Consider the following 20,046-nt stretch of genomic DNA (forward strand, 5'->3'; position numbering starts at 1 on the left):
CGATTTATTTTCTCTACAGAAAAATGTTAATAACTGGCCAGGAATCTAAATGTTAAAAGCAAAGAAAAATGAAATCTTTGGAGATGAAAATAAGTGATCGATTTTTTTTCTTTCAGAGAAATTGCCGCTCCCCAAAGACACAGAATAGGAAAAGGAGAAACAAATAATTACAACTCCAACTTCCTTTAAAGCAGCCACTCAGCTCTTCTTCTCGTCTTTCTCCTCATCTAGACATTCCTGGACATTTCTGGAGCACTTCTAGATGCCAGCCCTCACTCGGGAAACTCACAGATCAGAGCAGATGACAGATACTTTTAGCAGATCAGTGGAGTGAAATGAGCAAGCAGCCTCCCGCGGAGACAGGTGCCAAGAACTGCAGAGGCAAGAACACCAAAGATAAAGAAGGGAAGCGATGGCTTCGCAGAGAAGGGGTAATTCGAGGAGGGTATGGACAGGTGAGTTGTCTAAATGGAGAGAGAAGGATGCAAAGACATCTGTGGTGGAGGGGACGCTGAATATCACAAACGAGAAGCAAGTAGAGCTGAAGAGAGTGGCCGAGGATGGACGTGTGCTGAAGACACATACAAAGCCAGTGCAGTGCCTAGATCTTATCTTGTAGGTGACAGGGTAGCACGAGAAGGGGTCCTTTGCAGTGTTTCACAAGTCATTTTGGCTGCAGTACAGAAGATGGACCAGAACGGGGCCACCCTAAGCAGTGAGGCCAGTTAGGCAACTACCACTCTGGTCTAAGGGAGATATGAGGAGGGCCCACACACCAGGGCGGTGGGGATGTGGATGCAGAAGACAGGCAGGTGTGAGACACACCTGGAAGGGAGGATCAGTGTGACTCGACCAGTCCCTTAGCATCACGTTTTCACGAAGAGCACATGGAAAACTGTATGTAGGCTGATAGCCAATTGGACAATTCACGTTGAGAAGGAAAAACAAACAAAACCCCCAAAACCCAAAAAACCAAAAAGCAAAACAAAACAAAGTTTAGTGGGGGATGGAAAAAGGTGGGAGAGGGATCTAGTTGAGAATAAAAAGGTGAAGAGAACTAAGTAAGGAAGAGGTTAGTGTCAGTCTCAGGCTTGGAAGAAGTCGTCTCTGATCAATGGTTTTCTAGCATACTTCTGTTGATGGGGAGCTCATTACCCGTAGAATCAGGCTGCTTCACGGATACCCGTGGTGAGCGCCTTGAACCAGAATCTTTTTCCTCTGGCTCCGTGCATATAGCTTCCTTTGAAATTTTTACTTTCATGGCTCCATGACACTTTTTGGAAACCTATTTGAGTTAGCAGGAAGGCCTGAATGATCTGGCATCCTCCCCGCCTGCTGACAGAGGACCCTCCGCCACAGCGTGGTGGAGTCTGAGCAAAAGTCACGATGCAGGCACACAACAGAACGCATGTGGTTGCCTCCTGCTGTCCCTGGCCATGGGTTTTAAGCTACTCTGGCTCCCGAGTCCCCTGCCCCAGCCCACCCCTCCAGAAAATCACCAATACCGTGCTGTTGCAGCCGGCAAAGCAGGCCGACAGGTAGGTGATGCCGTCTGCCCCACACACTGGAGTGAAGGAGTCGGTTTGGCATTCACAGTTTTTATTGCAGGGCGAGTAGGGGTCCAGGGCCGAGCCAGGGGCTGAGCTGGAACAGAGAGGAAACACGGAACCCATCAGAGGAAGGGCAACTTGTATTGGATCTCCCCAGTGACAGCCTTCCACCCTCTGCTGGGCCGGCACCCCTTCCTTCTCCTCCTTCAGTCTCACCCCTCCCTGTCCTGCAAGGACCCGCCCAGCGCCACCGCGGAGAGCCGTGCACCGTGGTACCAGACACGGAAGGGGCCTCTTCTTTATTATTTGCACCAGTGTGCCCTCCAGGCTGATGGCAGCCCAGGCTCAGCTCAGGGCCACCTCCTCCATGCTGCTGCTCATGATTCCTCCAGCCTCAGCCCGCTCCCCCTTCTCTGGCCCAACATCACCCGCGGGCACAGCTGGACACTGACTTCTCCCCTCCTTGGGTCAGCCCTCGTCTCTCTTTCATCCCTCCCCCCAGCAGGCGGCAAGCCTCGTGATGCTTCGCACACCGCTACCCCTAGACTGGATTCGATAACTCCGTCTGTTTGATTGATTCGACTTCCTGAGAAAAATAACACGAGTTATTTTAAATTTCCTTTTGTACCATTAAAGGCACAATTACCTAGAGCACGCAAACTGCGAAGGGGAAAAGGATGGAGTGGGTGTTTTTAGCTCTGTAAGAGAGGAAGCGTCTCTTCCCAGCACCGTTATTTTCAGGGGAGCCTCCTCGGGTTCAGAGCACTTCCTAGTAATGAGGATGACGGTGATATCTGACAATTTATGTGCCGGGCACTGTTCACGCTACTGCCTGTAATATTGTACTTATTCTCAGTGTGACCCGTGGGGTTGACAGAGAAGGAAACGGAGGCAGAGCGAGGCTGAGTCGCCTGTCCGAGTATATATCTAACGTGTACATGGGGAAAGCAGGGGTGGGGAGGGTGGCGACTGGAGCTCTACCAATTTGGGCGGAGCTGGCAGTTGGACTGTAGGCTCTGAGCTTTTTTTTTTTCTTTTTTAATGAAGATCTTCATTATCGTAAGACCCTGTGCTTTGAAGCACTACCAGTTTACTACTTGAGAGCTGGAACAGAAGGCTGGCGGTCGTTCCCTCCAAATGCTGTTATTTATGGCAAGCACACACCAGAAGGTGCCACACTGGGGAGAGGGAGGAAATGGGGCTGGGCTGGGGGGCAGAAGAGGCCATGGTGATGGTCTCAGGGATGGAGGGGCACACAGTGCCTGGGCTGTGCATGGATGTACGGACAACTGCCCCCGCCTGTGTTCTCCCATTCAGCCTGCTTGACCTTGTCGGGGGGCAGATAAGCCCGGCTCTCCTGTATCTTCTGGATACAGGACTACAGGAGAAAGCCCGATGGCCTGCCTGGAGGAGGAGACTGGTGTGAGGAGGAACTGGTATCCTGCAGGTTGACTCTGCTGCAGCCCTGATGCTCCAGACTGATCCCCAAGCAGCTTCAGAGTCTCACGCAGAAAAGGGGACAGCTGTTGACGCTGGACACGAAAGCGCTCTCCATAATTTCCTCTGGGGCAGTTCTGACTGGATTCTAAGTCAAAGCCTTGGGACGATAACTAGAAACAAGGTGTCCCATAAGAACCAGCTTCCTTCCCTTCTCCCTCTTTTCTTTTATTATCCACCCTCTTCTCCCTCCCATACTTATCAATACCTACTCTGGGCGAGACCCTGTAATTACTATGGAAGCCTAATGATAGCTTCTGATAATTTCCGGAATGATTGAAATCTCTCCTGTCTTTCATTTAAAGCTGAATTTTAGGGGGCACCTAGGTGGCTCAGGTGGTTGAATGTCCTACTCCTGATTTCATCTCAGGGTCGTGAGATTGAACCCCGCATCAGGCTCAGCACTGGGTGTGGAGCCTGCCCAAGATTTTCTCTCCCTCTGCTCCTTCCCCCACTTCTCTCTCTCTCTTCCCCACCCCCCGCAAAAAAAAAAAAAAAAAAAGTTGAATTTTAAGATAAAATTCATCTGTGTTTTCTATCTTCAATTGTTCCTAAAGTCAGATGCCAAAAATGCTAATAGGAGTACTGTGGGGAGTGAATTTCTGATGGTCTCCCCTGGGCGTCCCACTGAGTGGACTGGTCTGAGCTCTCCACCCAAAAGGTCCATGTTGACTCTTCAACCCCGGGAGGAAGGCACAGAGGCATCACTGAACCCCCCATTCATGGTCACTACTCGGGACCAAAGCTGGCTCCGTGACCCTGCCATGGAGAAAGAGTCCAGGCCTCCCCGGGCAGGCAGGGGTGGAAGCAGACACGTCCAGGACTTACGTGTTTCCATAGGGAACAGTAACCCCGGCCACGGGGCCTGTGTCACAGCCCAGGAAGAGGAAGGAGACGTAACAAGCTGTGGACACCAGGTTGACGAGCATGGCCATCCGAATGGCCCCGAGGGCAGAAAGACTGAGCTTCTTCACCAGGAGACCGCCCAAGAAGATGCCCAGGCAGGCACACGGGATTGCCGTCATCCCTGGGAGAGACACAGAGGGGCGGGGACTGTTAGCAGGGGAGGCAGGGCCAGTCCACGCAGACAGATGGCTGTCAGGCCGGGGGGCCGAGCCCTGCACAGGCCAAATTCCCAGTGACCCCACTGCAGTGCCCTCTCCTCCAGGCTGTCTCCAGGTCTCCATGCAGGGCCTTATTTCTGCCGTCTGGGAACTCAACAGAAAACTGGGGGAGACGGACGTGGAAACACTCAGTAATTGGGAGTCCAAATATATACGCCCATCTTGCTAAGTAAGGCATCCTCATGGGAAAGACACAGCTGGCGTGGGAACGACCAAGAGACAGACAGACTGGGAACACGCACGTGCATTTTTGGGAAGTGACCATCATGGGCTCTCTGTGCATTTTTGAGGGGATGTGGGAAAGGGGACTCAAGATCATTTGGGGATTTTCTCCCCTTTCCTCATTAGCCCAGGAGGGCTTCATGGAAGGGTCTGGTGGCTGTTTAAACAAAGGTCCCAGAATTCACCAGCTCATGGAGACAACATTTTAACCTGCTCCCAGACCTCTCGGGAAGGAGCATCTGTCCAATCGATATGTTTTGTAGCTCTTGGTAATTGGCATAAAAATTTCCCCCTCTCTTATAAACAGAGCTATCTGTAAGGCAGCAGGGACCATAAACCTGCTATTTCTGATTCTCAGAGACTCATGGAATTTTAGAAGGACCGAATGATCCTAGGGTTCCAATCTCTCATTTGGCTTTGCTCTGGTCTGATTTGCTTCATCTAAAACTCAGCTTTAAATTACTCTGCATCATTTATCCACCGTGTAGACCGTGCATGGCCAATTTCCCAGTCTAGGCTGTCTCCTCCTTGCCAGTCAACAGACCTCTAGGTCAATCGACTACATCAACCAGCTGTTATGTGCTAAGGGAATGCAAATTAATTTTAATATTAGGGGAAGAAAAACATAATCAGGAAACCTGAGCTCTGCAAGAAAATAGCATAAGTCACATTTAAATAAAACATATGATATCTCTGTATTTTCTGACGCTCTTGGAATACCTATGCTTGGTTTTCTCCGGTTTTGGTACAGAAATGATCTTCTTGGTCCCCACGTGCCCCTCTCTGCTCACCCCTGGCCCACGGCTCCTCCTTTCTCTCTCTGGAACAAGCCAAACCCATTCAGACCCCCAGGCGTTGCACCTGCTGGTCCTTCTCCTGGGACATCCTTGTACTGTGTCTCTCCTTGGCTGGCCCTGTACCCCCTTTGGAGATGCCTTCCCAGACCACACCAGGAAGAGTGGTCCTATACTCCACCCAGGGGCTCCCCGTCATTCCTCACCCCATTTTATTATCTTCACAGCTCTCCCCACTATCTGAAGCTGCCTTATTCATTTTTGGTCTTGTTTCTTGTCCACTCTACCCCTCCTGAAATGCAGCTGCCCCTAGCACAAGAGCCTTTTCCGTCCTGTTCAGTCCAGCATGGTTCCCTGTGCCCAGCACGGAGTGGGCACTCAAGGCTTCTTTTCAGGATGGATGAAATGACGAGCAGCCTGGATCTGCATGCACGAACACTGGTGAAGACCTGCCCACGCCCAGAGAACAGGCCTGTGCTTTGTTTCATTTCCTAGCAGAGACTGTGGGGAGCATCACCTGGTGAGGCCGGTAACTATGGCAATAATAGGCTTTCGGCGCCTTTTCTCCCAACCCATCATCAGGCTGCTCTCTTCCTCCCTGATGCGTGTGCAGCCTTGGCATTCAGTGATGAGAACTTCCCCGAAACTCTGTTCTCATTATGTTAACCTATGCAGATTGAGCCCTTCTTATCTGCACGCATAAAACCACGCATAAATCCATGCCATCAGCACCTAATCATCTGTGTTGCTCTTCTCCGGACTCTGCCCCGTTTGTTGATGACTTCCAGGATGGCCCAGAGCCCTGTGCTGATGCCCCAGGGTGACTGCATGGTCCCCATGCCCTGGGTCTGCAGGAGCTGAGCGCTTTCTGATGCAAGCCTTGCCTGGCACTCCCGGGGTCCGTCTCTGTTCCCTGAATGCCCAGTGACAGCTCCTGTTGCAGCCAACCCTCCAGGGTCCATGCTGATGAGAGCAAGACCCCAAGCAGGACACAGGGAGAGGCCATGCATGCATGTCACCTGCGTGGACTGTCGGACAGACGGACTGACAGATGGGCCAGCAGGTGGCCTCTCTGCATGGCAGGAGAAGGTCCTCCCCTGCCAAGCACTCTGACAGACAGTCACTGGGAAAGAAACAGGTGCAAGAAGGAGAGATTGTTTTTTTGACCTTCTGCCCTGAAGACTATTGATTTGTTTGTCGATAGAAACTGTTCTGAAATAGAACACAGCCCCAACGTCGAAGCAAATGTGCAAATGTCATGAGAACGTTAAGAACAGCAGCACAGAAATGTGGAGGCTGCTGGAGGGTGAAACCAGAGACACCCCAGGTATAACTAAGAAGTTATGACTTTAATTATAAAGAGATCCACTTTACCCTCTCTCTGCCAGGCAGGTACCAGAGGGCTGCCTGCACTTTGCTAATACCTCTTAGAAGGGACACTTCACGTAAAAACGGATGGTAAAGCATTATTAGCAAAAAAAAAAAAAAAAAAAAAAAAAAAAAAAAAAAAAAAAAAAAATTGGGCTGTGCTAGCCTAGCAGTTCCTAAGGAGACGCTATGATCCAGCCGCATCATCATCATAGTGAGTTTTTTTTTTTTTTAATTGAGATACATGATGTCCTGGGAAGTGTACAAAGCTTAAGGGAACAGCCGATGAATCCCTGCATCCATATACACCCCAATAACCACACTCAGATCAAGCTTAGAACATTTCCAGCAGCCCAGGAAGGTACCCCGGTGGCTGCCCGCCTCCCCCTCCCAGAAAGACAGTTCCCATCATCATGGCCTCTATCACTTCAATTAACTTTTCCTTCTTTAAACTCATATAACTATGTCCTCTTTTGTGCCTGACGTCTTTCAACTCTGTCAGATTCCTCCACATTGAGGCAGGTATGAAAATGCTTGCTTTCTCATGCTGTGGGGTAGCACTGTATGAACATTCCATAATTTATTTACCCATCCTCCCGTTGACAGATGTCTGGGCTGTATCCAGTTGGGGTCACTATGCGCCAGGCTGCTCTGAACGCAGTTACATATGCGGATCTAAAGGAGTGGACTTAAACATTCGTTTCCGTTGGGTCTATGCCCAGAAGTGGAACGGACGGACCCCAGCGTAAAAATATGCTTTCACAGGCGCTGCCCGAGAGCTGTCCGAAGCGCTCACACCGCTGGGCACTTCCACCTGCTGCGCCCGAGGGCTCCGGTTGCTCCACACCCTCACGAACTCTTGGTGCATCAGTCCAGTGGATTCGCAGTGGAATCTCAGGGTGCCTTTAACATGTGCTTTCCTGATGACTCGTGATAGCTTAGCGCCTTTGCGTTTGCTAATTGGCCGTCAGGTGAAGAAACAGGCAGTGTTGAAGGAGGCCATTCCTCTCCGCAGATGATCTTGACCCCCTCCTTACCAGAGAAGGTAATTCATGGGGCTGGAGCTCTCTCTCAAATGCAGGGTCATACCGGCTGTCGTCCCAGTGGCCAGACTCACGCCTCTCTCCTCCTCTGCACTGGCGGGACCTAGGAGCTCTTCTGTCCAGAGCTGTCCACTCCCATCCCTCTCTTTCCTGCAAATCCCCTTCGGCCGGCTTTTTTCCCTCCATTAAGCAAAGGGCTCATGTTTCCTAGCAACGCACCATCTCCTCTGCTCCCCCTCCACACCACCCACCTGCCATGGCCCCTCTCCTCTGCTCCACGGCTGAGCTTCAGGAAAGTGTCCTGCAGCCACAGACTACTCCCTCCCACAAGGAGCACAGGCTCCCCACTGCCACATCTCAGACACGGCTCTAACACAGGTTCAAGGACATCCTGGTGGTTGCATCTAATGGAGACGCCATAGCCCTCATCGTGCGTGCACACATGCGCTGCTGCCTGCTTCCTCCTTGGAACCCTCTCTTCCTTGACTCCCGTGACCTGTGGATTTCTTTCTGACTCCCTCTCGGACTCCTGTGTTTCCTCTTCGTTGGGACTTTACTCTTCTTTTCCAATTCACTTCCTTGCTACATAACTTCCACTCCCATGTCCTCCACTGATGCAACCGAACCTCTATTTCCCAGTGGGGTCTCCTCCCTGAGCCCCCATCAGTCCTGGACACCGTGGAGACCCAACATGGGCATCTCATACTCAGTTACTTCAAATACAATCTCATCATCTCCCCCGTGGACCTGATTCTTCTCTGCTGTTTTCAGGTTTCAGAAATGGTGCCACCAGCCGTCGAAGCCAGAAACCTGGGTGTCCTTCTTGACTCTTCCATCTCCCTTGTTGGTCATGAGGCCACTTTCCTAACTCCCCATAAGTAATGCTGCTTCTCACGAGGGCAAATTGGTTTTCCTTACCATGCCACCTCCAAACAGTGGAAGCAGATGCCGTGGTCTCTTACTGAGAAGGATGGTAAAGCCGTGCTTGCGCTTGGAGAGAAGGAGTGCTGTGATCCATTAATTATGTCTGCCATGGGCAGGGGTCAGGGGGAGGGTGTATGGCTTCCAAGTTCTATATTTGCTGACTATGCGTTTCATCCTGCCAAGAATATTCTCACTTTTCTTGTGCCTGACCAAAGCTTGCTAACCTTTCAGGATGTATCTCGATTCCCCTTTTCCTTCATCCTATCTTCCCCCAAATTCTGCAGTTCACACCAATCTACTGATCTCCTGGCCTGTCATGCTTCTTATGTACCTTTTATATTTTAGCTCTTTCTTATCACATCCCTTCAGCAAATTTTACTGCAAGAATAGACTCTTCTGCACAGAGACTCCAAGAATACTGCTGCTGTCGGAGCAGCAGGGTCTGGGCTCTTTCTCCAGTGGGCCTCGGTAAGTTCTTAGTGTGGCACCTGCATGACAGCAGCCCTCTGCCCTCCCGGGGGGCTGGAGGAGCAGACTCACCGAGCAGCTGGTTGGCAGAAGAGGTGGTAAGATTAAACTGCTGCTCCAGGTACTTCCCCAAGAAGGCAGCGAAGCCGGCCACCACGGCGATCTCCATGCAGGCGGCCAGGATGATGCAGGTGAACACGGGGTTTGAGAGCAGGTGCTTGGTGACCTTCGGGATCACTGCAGGGAGACAGAAGCAGAGGGTCACACACTGCACTTCCGGGCCTCCTGCCCCAGAGTCCCTTCCTGACACACGTCTGCCCATCTCAGTAAACAGCATCGGGAGTCACCCAGCGGCTCAGGCTGAAACCTAGAACATGTAAGTCACCCACAGTGTGAAAACTCTGGCTTTAAAATACATGCGGATATTCTGACAATTATACTGAGAACTACTATAACAGGAGAGACTATCTTGTGCCTTTTCCTAGTTTACTGGAAGCACGAAAATATTTCATAAGCAATGAAGAATTATTTCCATCCTCCCCAAAAAAAGAGTTTGGGGTTTGTTTCTCCAAGGAAAAAATAAAATTATATATTACAAATTACGCTATATCAGTATATCTAAGCATATATATCCAAAGACCCAAGATAAATGTTTAGAACTCTATATGTGTGTTAAGAAAATATATTTATCTTAACAGGCTTTAAGAAAAAACTTGAATTCTAGTGCCTCTATATACACATACACATGCTGAATCAAACCCCACCTCTTCTCACCAGTCTAGGGCTACCTCCTTGGCAAAAGCTTCCATAAGCTCTCATGTGGGGGATTCCCAGAGTGACCCAACTGGGGTCTCAGTTTTCACTCTTGATCTGATCATTCCCAACATGGTAGCCAGTGGGATCAACTCAAGTCAATTTCCTGCTCAAAACTCCCAGATGGCCCGATGGCCCAGGTCTGCCCCTTAGCAATCTGATGGCACTTCCGGCCACACTCCCTCTCCCTCCAGTCCAGCCTGCCTGCTCCTGCTTTCTTGCCTGATATGGGTCCTCCCCACCTAAGGCTTTGCACCAGGGGCTCTTCCCTCGCCTGCCATGCTCTGCCCCCAGATCTTCCCTGCATCACTTCCCTCGTCCTCAGATGGTCTTTTCCCACCACCCAGTCCCACCTTGAAGCAGCTGCTCACCCAGCCTGGTGCCCCAGGCCCGGGCGAGAACTGAGGGTGGGTGGACCATATTAAGTACCACCAGGGCCGGAAAACAGCTCTTGTTGAGGTCATACATTTCGATCATATTTGATTATACTCTATTTTTCTGGAAGTACGTGGTTTCGTAAACCACTTAAGATCCCCCACTTTCACTGATGCTTTAAAAAATGTGAGATTCATTGTGTGTTTTATTTTTTTAATCCTTTGAACGCAATCACACTATTTGGATATTTCCAATGATTAGAATTCTTGGTATCTGGTCTTCCACTAGGTCTCCTCAACTGTGGTATAATGACACATCTTGGCAGTATGCAAAGGGGCTCTGCAGGGACAGAAACCAGGACAACCCTGTGGCTTCGATATTTACGCCATTATTTTCATGTGTACTTACAAAAAACTCAACTGAAATGTAACTGATACATCAAATGTGTGGTTTCATGGCTCTCGTAGCTTAAAACGATGCCAGGTTAAAACAAGAAGATTTAAAGTTATTTAAAGAGAAGTCTTATGTAAATAACGGTACAGGTGGTAAGCAGATAAGGCAAAAAGTGACGTGCCAGGGACTACAGTTAGGGGAAGCCTGTTCTTCCGTAATCATAATGATATGGAATATCTGGCATGTGGTCTACTTTACACCTGTGTAAACAGAAAAGATAAAACGGAGTCCCAGATGGAGCAAGTATTATTCTAAGTCTAGGAAAAACCAGTAGGTACCCATGGTCATACAAAATAAACAGGTGATCAGGGAGTCTAACTCTGCATTCCAAGGTGATGAATTAGCCAGCTGTCCGAAAGAAGAGAGCTCATTACACAGGCTCAGTTCTCATCTCCTAGGAGATGAAACCTCTAAATGGCCCAGCTAATTAGAATAAAATAATAATAGGGGATACATAAGTTTTTAATAATGGTAACAGACAAGCTCAATACATCAAAATGGCAGAACAATGGTCAGCACATGGCAGATACACACAGCTCAAAATTTATCATTTCCGTGAAAGATAGCAAGTTTCAAAAATGAAAACCTAACTCCCACACGGGGTGCCTGGGTGGCTCCGTCATTAAGGGTCTGCCTTCTGCTCAGGTTATGATCCCAGGGTCCTGGGATTGAGCCCCACATCAGGCTCCCTGCTCAGCGGGGAGTCTGCTTCCTCCTCTCCCACTCCCCCTGCTTGTGCTCTCTCTCTGTCAAATAAATAAATAAAATCTTAATAAAAAAAAAAAGAAAACCTAAAGAGAGGGACTTAAAGATCCTCTGATGTGATAAAAGGAACGCAGTTACGGGAATGAACTGAGTCAGGGGACAAGAAGCTCAGAATCACTGTGGGCCGGGCAACCCGATCTTACATCCCAACTAAGTAACGACCAGAGATGTCTGGCCTCTGCTTTTCTGTCATGGTTTCTCACAAAATTTACTGAAGGCAGGTAACTCTTGGATGACATAACCATGTGCAAGCACGCACACACACGTGACACAAAACCCCAGAAACTTTAAATCTATGGTATTCACTCATTTATACTTTTTTTTTTTTTTTGGCAAATGTGCTGGTCTTTACATGTGTTTTGTTTATTTATTTATTTTTGCAGGGTCTTAAGTGTTTAAGATCATCTGACTTTTTTAGAAATGTCAGTTCAAATAAATGCCTAAAGGTGGTTACACTTAGGGGCGCCTGGGTGGCTCAGTCTGTTAAGTGTTTGCCTGTGGCTCAGGTCCCGATCCCGGGGTCCTGGGATCAAGCCCCGCATTGGGCTCCCTGCTCAGTGGGGAGCCTGTTTCTCCCTCCGCCTGCCACTCCCCCTGCTTGTGCTCTCTTTCTCTGATAAATAAATAAAATCTTAAAAAAAAAAAAATAAAAGTGGTTACACTTAAAAATCTATGTTTAAATGTTGAGAAATTTTCCTTCATTAAATCCACATTATTTTTTAGGAATCGTACAAATATTTAGAGGCCTGTTGACTGTATAATGTTTAAGAACGTGGACAGCTAAAAAAAACACAGGTGATGAATACATTGGGCGTAAACAGAGGGTAATGTGGTTTCTATCTTTTTTAAATTTTTTAAAAAGGTTTTATTCATTTGAGAGAGAGTGAGAACGAGAGTGGGGAGGGTCAGAGGGAGAAGCAGACTCCCCTGCTGAGCAGGGAGCCCGATGTGGGACTCGATTCCAGGACTCCAGGATCATGACCTGAGCCGAAGGCTGTCGCCTAACCAACTGAGCCACCCAGGTGCCCCTGGTTTCCGTCTTTAAACACAAAAGCCCATTGAACGTTAAGACTCCATCATCCTAAATCGTGTTAAAGAGTGAAGGCTGATTTGCTATAGTGTGTGGCACGCTGTGACAGTGTAATGTACCCGTGATAAGGGACTGGCTGTGTCACTCCACACTGTAGAGGGACGGCTATGGATCACATCAGGTGACCACAGCCCCTCCTGGTAATGAGTTCACGTCAAAGCCCTCAGCTGTTAGTGTTTTGGCAGATAAAAACACCGGAGCTCCATCACTGTGCTCTTTTGGAATTAAGATATCTGAACTCTGGAAACACCGCCAACAATCAGTAGGCAGGTTGGGGGCATTCCAGAAACGATCGTCTGCCATACCTTCATCTGTTAGGATGCAGACCATTCAGACGGGGACCCTAGAAAGGCGCACGATAGCCATGCTTGCTCACAAATAAAACCGCATCCTCCAACCGGGAACTTTGGTGCTGTCTGGCTCAGCAGAAATGGTGCCAAGAGGATTTAAGCTTGATCCCATTCCTTGGGTCTCGGCATCTCCCTGTCCTTGGTCATGGCCATCACGATTGATTTGGGGGAAGGGGGGGGCACGTCTCAACAAAGGCAACCCCGGTTAACGGACTGTTTTCATACTTCAGCAGCCGTTCTAATTATTCCAGCGATAATTCCACTTCCCTGGGGAAGATGCTTTGTTGAGACAGGAGAGCCTGCCTGCTTTTGTCTTAATATCTAATGACTAATTTCATGTTGAATTAGATGTGAACATCATTAGTTCTGAGGACCATCTGACTCAAGGCCCAGGGAAGCTGCAGTGGACCTTATTTGCATGAAGAACATTCTTTTTTTCCCCTCTATCAGGCCGATTCGCTGCCAGAAATGACAGATTCCTCTTGCGTTCAGCTATTTTGCTCCCAGGTTCTTCCCTTCCTTCCTAGGTTTTATTGCGATGACTTGGAGTCCTCTCCAAAGATTCCTTTTCAAAGGTTCAGCCTTCCCTCCAACGCCCCAATTTGAAAGGGGGTATTAATTAGCTTGAACCTGCGGCTATCCCCGTATTTCAAGCTTTTTCATTCAAATGGGTTGTTAAACCCATAAAATTCTAACCTTCCAAGGAGGAAGCAGCTAATGAGGTGGCCCAGACAAACAGAAACTGATGAACCACGGCCACACCAGGCCACTGAACACCCATGGTTCCCCTTAGCCAATGACTTCCCACCTACTGATTTAGCCTCAGAAGCTGGGAGCTGGGGTCGGAGGCGGGCTGGCTCGCACCATGCGGCCCCACCAGCTGGGGAAGACTTCCCCTCTCATCGGGAGCCCGGTGTGTCACCGGCAGGCTGGCACAAAGTGGCAAAGAGCAGCGGGGGAGAGTTTTTCAGGGAAAACAGGTTTTCCATTGCTGTCTTTGGAAGACCTTCCTGCAGGATTGAGATTTCTTAAAAATGTGTAGGTGGTCCAGGAGGGAGAAAGGCAGGTTTGGAGAAGGTGTGAGAACTGACGTGGACAGAGCGTGACCTGGGTGTCAAGTACCGTTCTGACCACTAACACATCAAACCACATAATCCTCACGACAAACCCGTGATCTTGGGGCTGTTTACAGGCAAGGAAACTGAGGCACAGGGTGGTCCCACGGTTAGGGAAGCACAGCAAAAACTCGAACCGTGCTACCTGCTGCCCCAGAGTGTGCTCAGAAACAGGGTGTTGTTCCGGTTGGGTTCTCAGAAGCTCTGCTCTTGGTCAGAGGACGGAGTCTGCAGAGACCACTCCTGGTAATGCTTAGAAAGAATACAAAAATTCCCACTGGGGCTGGGGAAAATGATTCATGGGTTTAGTTCTTGTTCTTTGGAGGAGGAGAGGTAAGACAGGGAGGGAAACGAGAGAAAGAAAGGCTTGCAGAGCTCAGAGGGGAGGAGTCCTGTGCTGCAAAAAAAGTTTGAGCAAGGTTGTATAAAACGAGGACCTGGTTTAAGAAGCCAGGTCACTGGGACCTGAATTCTATCTTCAAGACTGAGTAGGTCTGGGCCCAGAGCACATGACTCCGTCTCACAGATTGTTGCAAAGATTAAACAAGACCCACGAATGCAGAGCATGTGACCCAGTGCTTCTGGCACCCAGGTAAGATGAGCACGATGATAATTAATCTCATAGAAGCACTTGTTGGCTACGTTAGGGAACGAGCCCTTGAGCTGGGAGGACGTCAGACCTGCTGTAAGAATGCCTGTGTGGGAGCAGACATGGTGAGTAAGCAGAGCTGGGAGGAGACGGGGTAGGTGAGCGGAGCTCCTGGGAGCTGCCGCTGGAGCCACTGGCTTCCCAAGGACAGAGATGACCGCCTGCAGAGGGCTGGAGGGGTCAGGGGGTCAGGGGCACAAGTCATTGTCGATCCCCCCCTTCCCGAGAACTGGAGGTGCCCTGGGAAGTGCTCACCGTGAGGCTTGATTGTATTGCACTTGACTCGGAGATATTTCAGCCCTCAGGCTCTCTACTGAAATTGGCCTTGACCTTTTTTTTCTTTAATAACATTGTTGTCAATACACTACGGTTAATGCTCCCAAGAAGGGGAGATGAAGCCAGTGTGTGCGACAGCTTGATAATTATGACAGTGACAGCTGATGTTTGCAGGACAACCAGCATCAGATGGGCCCCGTGTTAAGGGTCCCTCGTGTCATCCCACAGCTATTACAACAGGGACAGTCTTACTGTCGCATTTCAGACACGAGGAGACCAAAGCTTCCTTGAACGGCTGAAAAACCCAGGCTCCCAGAATGCATAACTCAGGTCTGCCTGCACTCGAGAACCCACCGCCCAATCTGCGGGTTTCTGGATGGGGACTTGGATCAACGGAACGGTGTCTTTCTGAACACTAAGTCGTCAGGAAGCGCTTCCCAATGCACAGGAGCCAAGAGCAGAAGAGAGCAGAGAGGCGGAAGGAGCAGGACGGGGCGGGGGGGGGGGGGGGGGGAGATACATCATAGCCTTCGGGTCACGACCAGAACCAAATGGAAGAGGAAGGAAGTAGTAACAAAGATATGGAAAAACATCACCATGGAGGCGCGAGATTAAAGTAAGGTGGGTGACTCCTAGGAAGCAGGACGTTTCCTGGCACGGCACGAATGTCTGGCAGCCACCAAGCTGGTCCCCCCCACCCCTTGCCGGGTACAGCCTGTCATCATTGCACTGACATGTCCTGGACACCCTCGCCTGGGTCTTCCTGTCTCTCCCATATGGAGCCACCTGCATGCAGAGCCGTGGGCACGGTGCCCGGCGAGAGCAGAGGCTTCATCGATGTAAGAAGGATTAAAGAATTCAATAAATAAACAAATTGCAGTCTCTGAAGGTAACTGTCACAGTCTCTTAAGAAACATTAACTGTGGAGACAGGGACCAGTTCGTGATCACACCATGGGCCACGTTCCACAGGCTCGTGGGCCACGATCGAAGTGGGAATGCTTTGCAAATGTGGCCATTTCCCCTGCTGATTCTAGAGGTATCTGCATCGTTCCCCTGGAGAGCGGTGGGGAAAAGCCTGGGTGGGAAGGGAAGCCTGTGGTGCTGGGAAGCATCTGGAAGGGAGTGTCTACCGTGCACTGGCCCCAGACCGGCTGCCTCGGGCTCCCTGTGATCTTGTTGCTGCAGATAAGACCATCCCCCAGTCTCTGTTCTGGGCTGTCGAGGGACCCAGGGGAGCTCCCTGGCACCCTCTCATTGCCAGCTGTGAGACAAATCCTCGGGAACAGGCTGAAGGTGACATGTCCCTCACAGAGAGAAGGTCATGGTTCGAGGGAACAAACCAGAAGCCATCAGCACAGGAAACGAGCATTTACACCGAAAGCCACGTGTCAGATGGGTGTGGATCAGCGAGGGGAACCCCGAGCCAGACAGATCTCCTGATTCTTTTTTTAAAATCCCCAGCTCCGTATAATACTGCCAAGAAGCCCCAAGAGAAAAAGAGCAGCGGGGGCAACCATTAGCTGCTTTGAGCCCAGACACCCCCAGAAGCAGGGCTAGCTCTTGCAGTTCTGGATTGGTGACCCCCGGGGGTGTGAAGTCCGAAACACAGGATGGCCGAGACAGAGAAAGCAGCCTGGCAAGCAGCAAGCTCTCTTTCAGATCCAACTGTTGTGTCTTTCCCAGCCAGAGGTGGCAGGCAGAAAAGGACTAAAGAGAGAAAGAGCTTCTCGTAAGCAGAATGCCACTTTTGTAACCTCATGCCAGCCCCCAGGTACCTTGTCTGGGAGCACAGTTTGCCACCTCAGTGGTGGCTGGGCTGACTGCATCGAGCATTCACGAAAACTCTACCCATAGGAAAAGGCACTGCTGGAAAGACAAAGAGCAACGCTCAGAAAAGAAATTGTGAATTTCAGCACCCAAGCTGACACCAACGCCCGTCTCAAAGCCTAGGCTCCCTAGTGCTATCTCCTGCAGGCCTGGGTTTGCAGCAGACCTTCTCAGAGCCTTTAATGTGCTGATGCCATTTATGAACCTCCCAATGGGCCACGTCACGGAGTGTCCCAAGCTTATTTCATGAGTGGGTCTCCTCCCCACATTTTATCTTACGGGCAACTGTTGCAGAAACAGCTCTGAGGGAAACCCCCCAAAGGACTCCCACCACCTCTCATATTTGTTTTCAACGAAGGGTTCACTTAGAATCGCCTAGGAAATTTAAAGACATCCAGGTGCCTGGACTACCTCCCTCTTCCCCACTAGACTCATGGAATCAGAATTTTTAGGGGTGTGACCCAAGCACGGGTGTGTTTCAGGAAACCCCCTGGGGTGGATGCTGACTCAAACCCCTAGTTGGGAAACAATGACTCATAAAGACCACACACTTGAGAAGAGCAATGCCAATGCCCTCCAAAATTCATTCACGATTTTACTAAAGTCTTCCTGGGTGGCCTCAGGTGCCAGGAACGCTGCTAGGTTGCAGGACCGGGCACCAGCCTGCCTCTACCGCGACCTTTTCTAAATCCCATTCCCCCAAACCAGATGTCTCTCTCCCATCCCCACCTTGGGCAGTTCTGTCCCCTGCTTCTGTTCGCACCTGCCCCCCAGCCCGGGAGCCCTTCTCCTCCCTCCATCCATGGGGTCCCGCTCATCCTTCCAGACTGGCCTGAAATGCTACGTGCTTCATGCACCTGTCTTCGAGGCCTCCCTGTGGATTCCGTACATCCCTCTGAATCTCCCGTGATCCCCACCACCTTCTGTCCAGCACTCTAGCAACCCGTCCTAAATGCCCGAAGAGTTCACATGAACAAGAGAGTTCTGGGGGTCACATGGGGTAAAACAATGCCAGCCAGCTTTCCTTAGAGCCGGCCTTCCAAGGGCTTTTAATACTCGAATATACCATATGGCTCTCCAAGAGGATCACATGGTATAGAGACATTTCCTCAAGCTTATTTGGCTGTGTGACCCTTCCTCCCTCCCCCCATTGATTCATTTTTCCCTGAGCATCTCCGAGGACTCCTGTTGCAAGGAACCCCCATAGGGAAACGTTGTCCTCTAGTTGTTTCCTTCCTTCCCTCCTTCATTCAAACGACACTCCTGGGGTAGCCACGGTATGCCAGGCATTGGGCGAGGTTCCCTCCCCTGTGCAATCTCAGTCCTTTGCTGAAATCACCTGTGGCCTATTCACAGACATAACACCCCAGCACATTGTCCACCAATGCTGGTAAGAACATGCCAGTGGCCAGACAGGTCCTGGGAACCTACACACATGACAACATATGAACTGCAGCCTGGTGCAGGGCTCCAAGCATTTGGGAGGGCAGATGGTTTCCCTGGCCATGGAATCAAGAAGATTTTAACGCAGAATCCACACGAGGGGAGAGCACAGTTCTGAAGACAAATGGTGCGATAAAAAGCACTCAGCCATCGAGCCTGCCGAAAAAGGGCTCTCAGGTCGCCAGGCTCCTCACAAGAACATGACGCTGAAAGGCACAGGCCTGTCATTAAGGAAAATGTGGCAGAAACGGGCCGCTTGCTGGCAGAGGATGGAGGAGGTCTGGCTGAGTTGAAGCCAGAGGCATGAGCCGGGTTCCAAGAGGAACAGTGGGGATGAGTGTGCACCCTGTCCCAGACCCAGACACCTGCCAGGGGACTCACACAGCCCAGAGTCACCAGGGCAAGTCAGCCCGAGCAGCTGGGCCAGCAGCCCCTCCCCACATGAGCAGGTCACCTGGGGGCAAGCCGTGGCACTCAGCACAGAGGGATCTCCTGAGGAGTCTGTGTCCGCAGATGGGTCAGACCCAGGCCCAAACTCTGGGAAGGGTTTGGGGGTGAGGACAGCTTGAAGGAAAGCAGCAAACTGTGCTGGGCTTGGCAGTGCACGTCCAGTGATCTGTGCATCCCTCCATTTATCAAATATGTACCGAGCACCTATGGACAAGAGCGGGAGGGCCCACAGAGGCAGTCGCTGCCCACGTGGGGCTCAGGGACGGAGTCAGAGAACCATCATTCCCATGACGGTAACATCATGACCGTGGCACGGACAGCAACGTGCCTTGTGGGGCAGAGAAATGTCCTCGGGGACATGGTTGTGAGCTGACGCCTGATGATGGGATCAGAATTCCAGCTGAGGGAACAGCAAGTTCCCAAGGGAGCGAGGGAGCCTGGGGAACCCAGGGGGCTGAAGGCAGTGGGGAGGTGAGGCTGGTGTGGAAGGGCAGGGTGGCACGGTGTGAGAAGAGGCTGGAGGGGCAGAATAGCACCACTGGGAGGCCCCGTGAAGGGCTCCACCTCTGTCCCTTTAAGCGGGAGGTGGCCACGGGATCAGATGTACCCAGACACCAGCATCGTGTGCAGACAGACCGGCGGGGTGAGGGCAGACTGAGGGCAGGAGACACCGGACCAGGCTGGAGAGCGATTCAGGTGGTTAAATTGGCAGAACCCAGGGACGGATGGCATGAGGAGGGCAGGAGGGTGGAGAGGGTAATAACCCAGGCAGATTTCACCACCCCTGCACGTGAAGGTCCTCTGGAACGGGGCACTGCATTTCCTCCCGTGAAAAGGGAGCAAGAGGAGCAGAGAAAGGGGTGGTTTCTCCGTTTCTCCAACACAGGAAGGGTCTTGGTTCAGTCGGCCCCAGGCTGACTCCCCTTTCCCTCCTCAGTCCATTCGTGAACGGTCCAGTGGATCCCCGAGGGACACGTGGTGGAGAGAGCTCGGGATCCGGCGTCCGGAGACCTGTGCCTGGTCCCAGCAGCATCCTCCACAGCAGTGACAACCTGGAAACGTGGTCGAACCCCGAGCGCTGTGCGGGATGGTTGGCATGGAGAGCAGTACCACTCCCTCATCAGCTGGACTGTGGGGGCCCAGTGGGAGGTCCCCGCAAGAGCTGGGAACTCTTACACCGGCCTCCGCAGATTGGGGGTGGTGTTTAAGACCCTGAGCCTGAAGGCCCACCCAAGCCCCGCCGGCTAGGCTCTTCCCTGCTGTCACCCGGGGCAGCTATCTTTTTCTGGGACAGGAAGAGGCCACTTGGCAGCCAGCGTGAAGTGCGCAGAAACAAGAGTGCTCAGCTTTGACTGTTCTTCTCGTCCAGTGATCAAAGGCAGGGCCCTCCCTGCAGATTTTAAACCTCTGGAACAGTCACACTCATCCCTGCTAGAGAGCCCATCAGA

The 20,046-nt window shown here is 51.0% G+C and overlaps 1 protein-coding gene across 3 annotated transcripts in view; it reads right to left on the bottom strand.

Moving 5' to 3' along the window:
* Positions 1–20,046, bottom strand: part of SLCO3A1 (solute carrier organic anion transporter family member 3A1) — a 295,788-nt gene that overhangs the window by 42,085 nt on the left and 233,657 nt on the right. For all 3 annotated transcript variants that reach the window (XM_040642752.1, XM_040642753.1, XM_040642751.1), the window contains exons 5-7: positions 9,063–9,227; positions 3,876–4,074; positions 1,506–1,644 (exon numbers count right to left, since the gene is read on the bottom strand). In XM_040642752.1, coding sequence (XP_040498686.1) covers positions 1,506–1,644; positions 3,876–4,074; positions 9,063–9,227 — 503 coding nt within the window. The remainder of the gene's footprint in view (positions 1–1,505; positions 1,645–3,875; positions 4,075–9,062; positions 9,228–20,046) is intronic.

This window comes from Ursus maritimus, unplaced genomic scaffold (assembly GCF_017311325.1).
Source record: "Ursus maritimus isolate PB19 unplaced genomic scaffold, ASM1731132v1 scaffold_27, whole genome shotgun sequence".
NCBI classification, from domain to species: domain Eukaryota; kingdom Metazoa; phylum Chordata; class Mammalia; order Carnivora; family Ursidae; genus Ursus; species Ursus maritimus.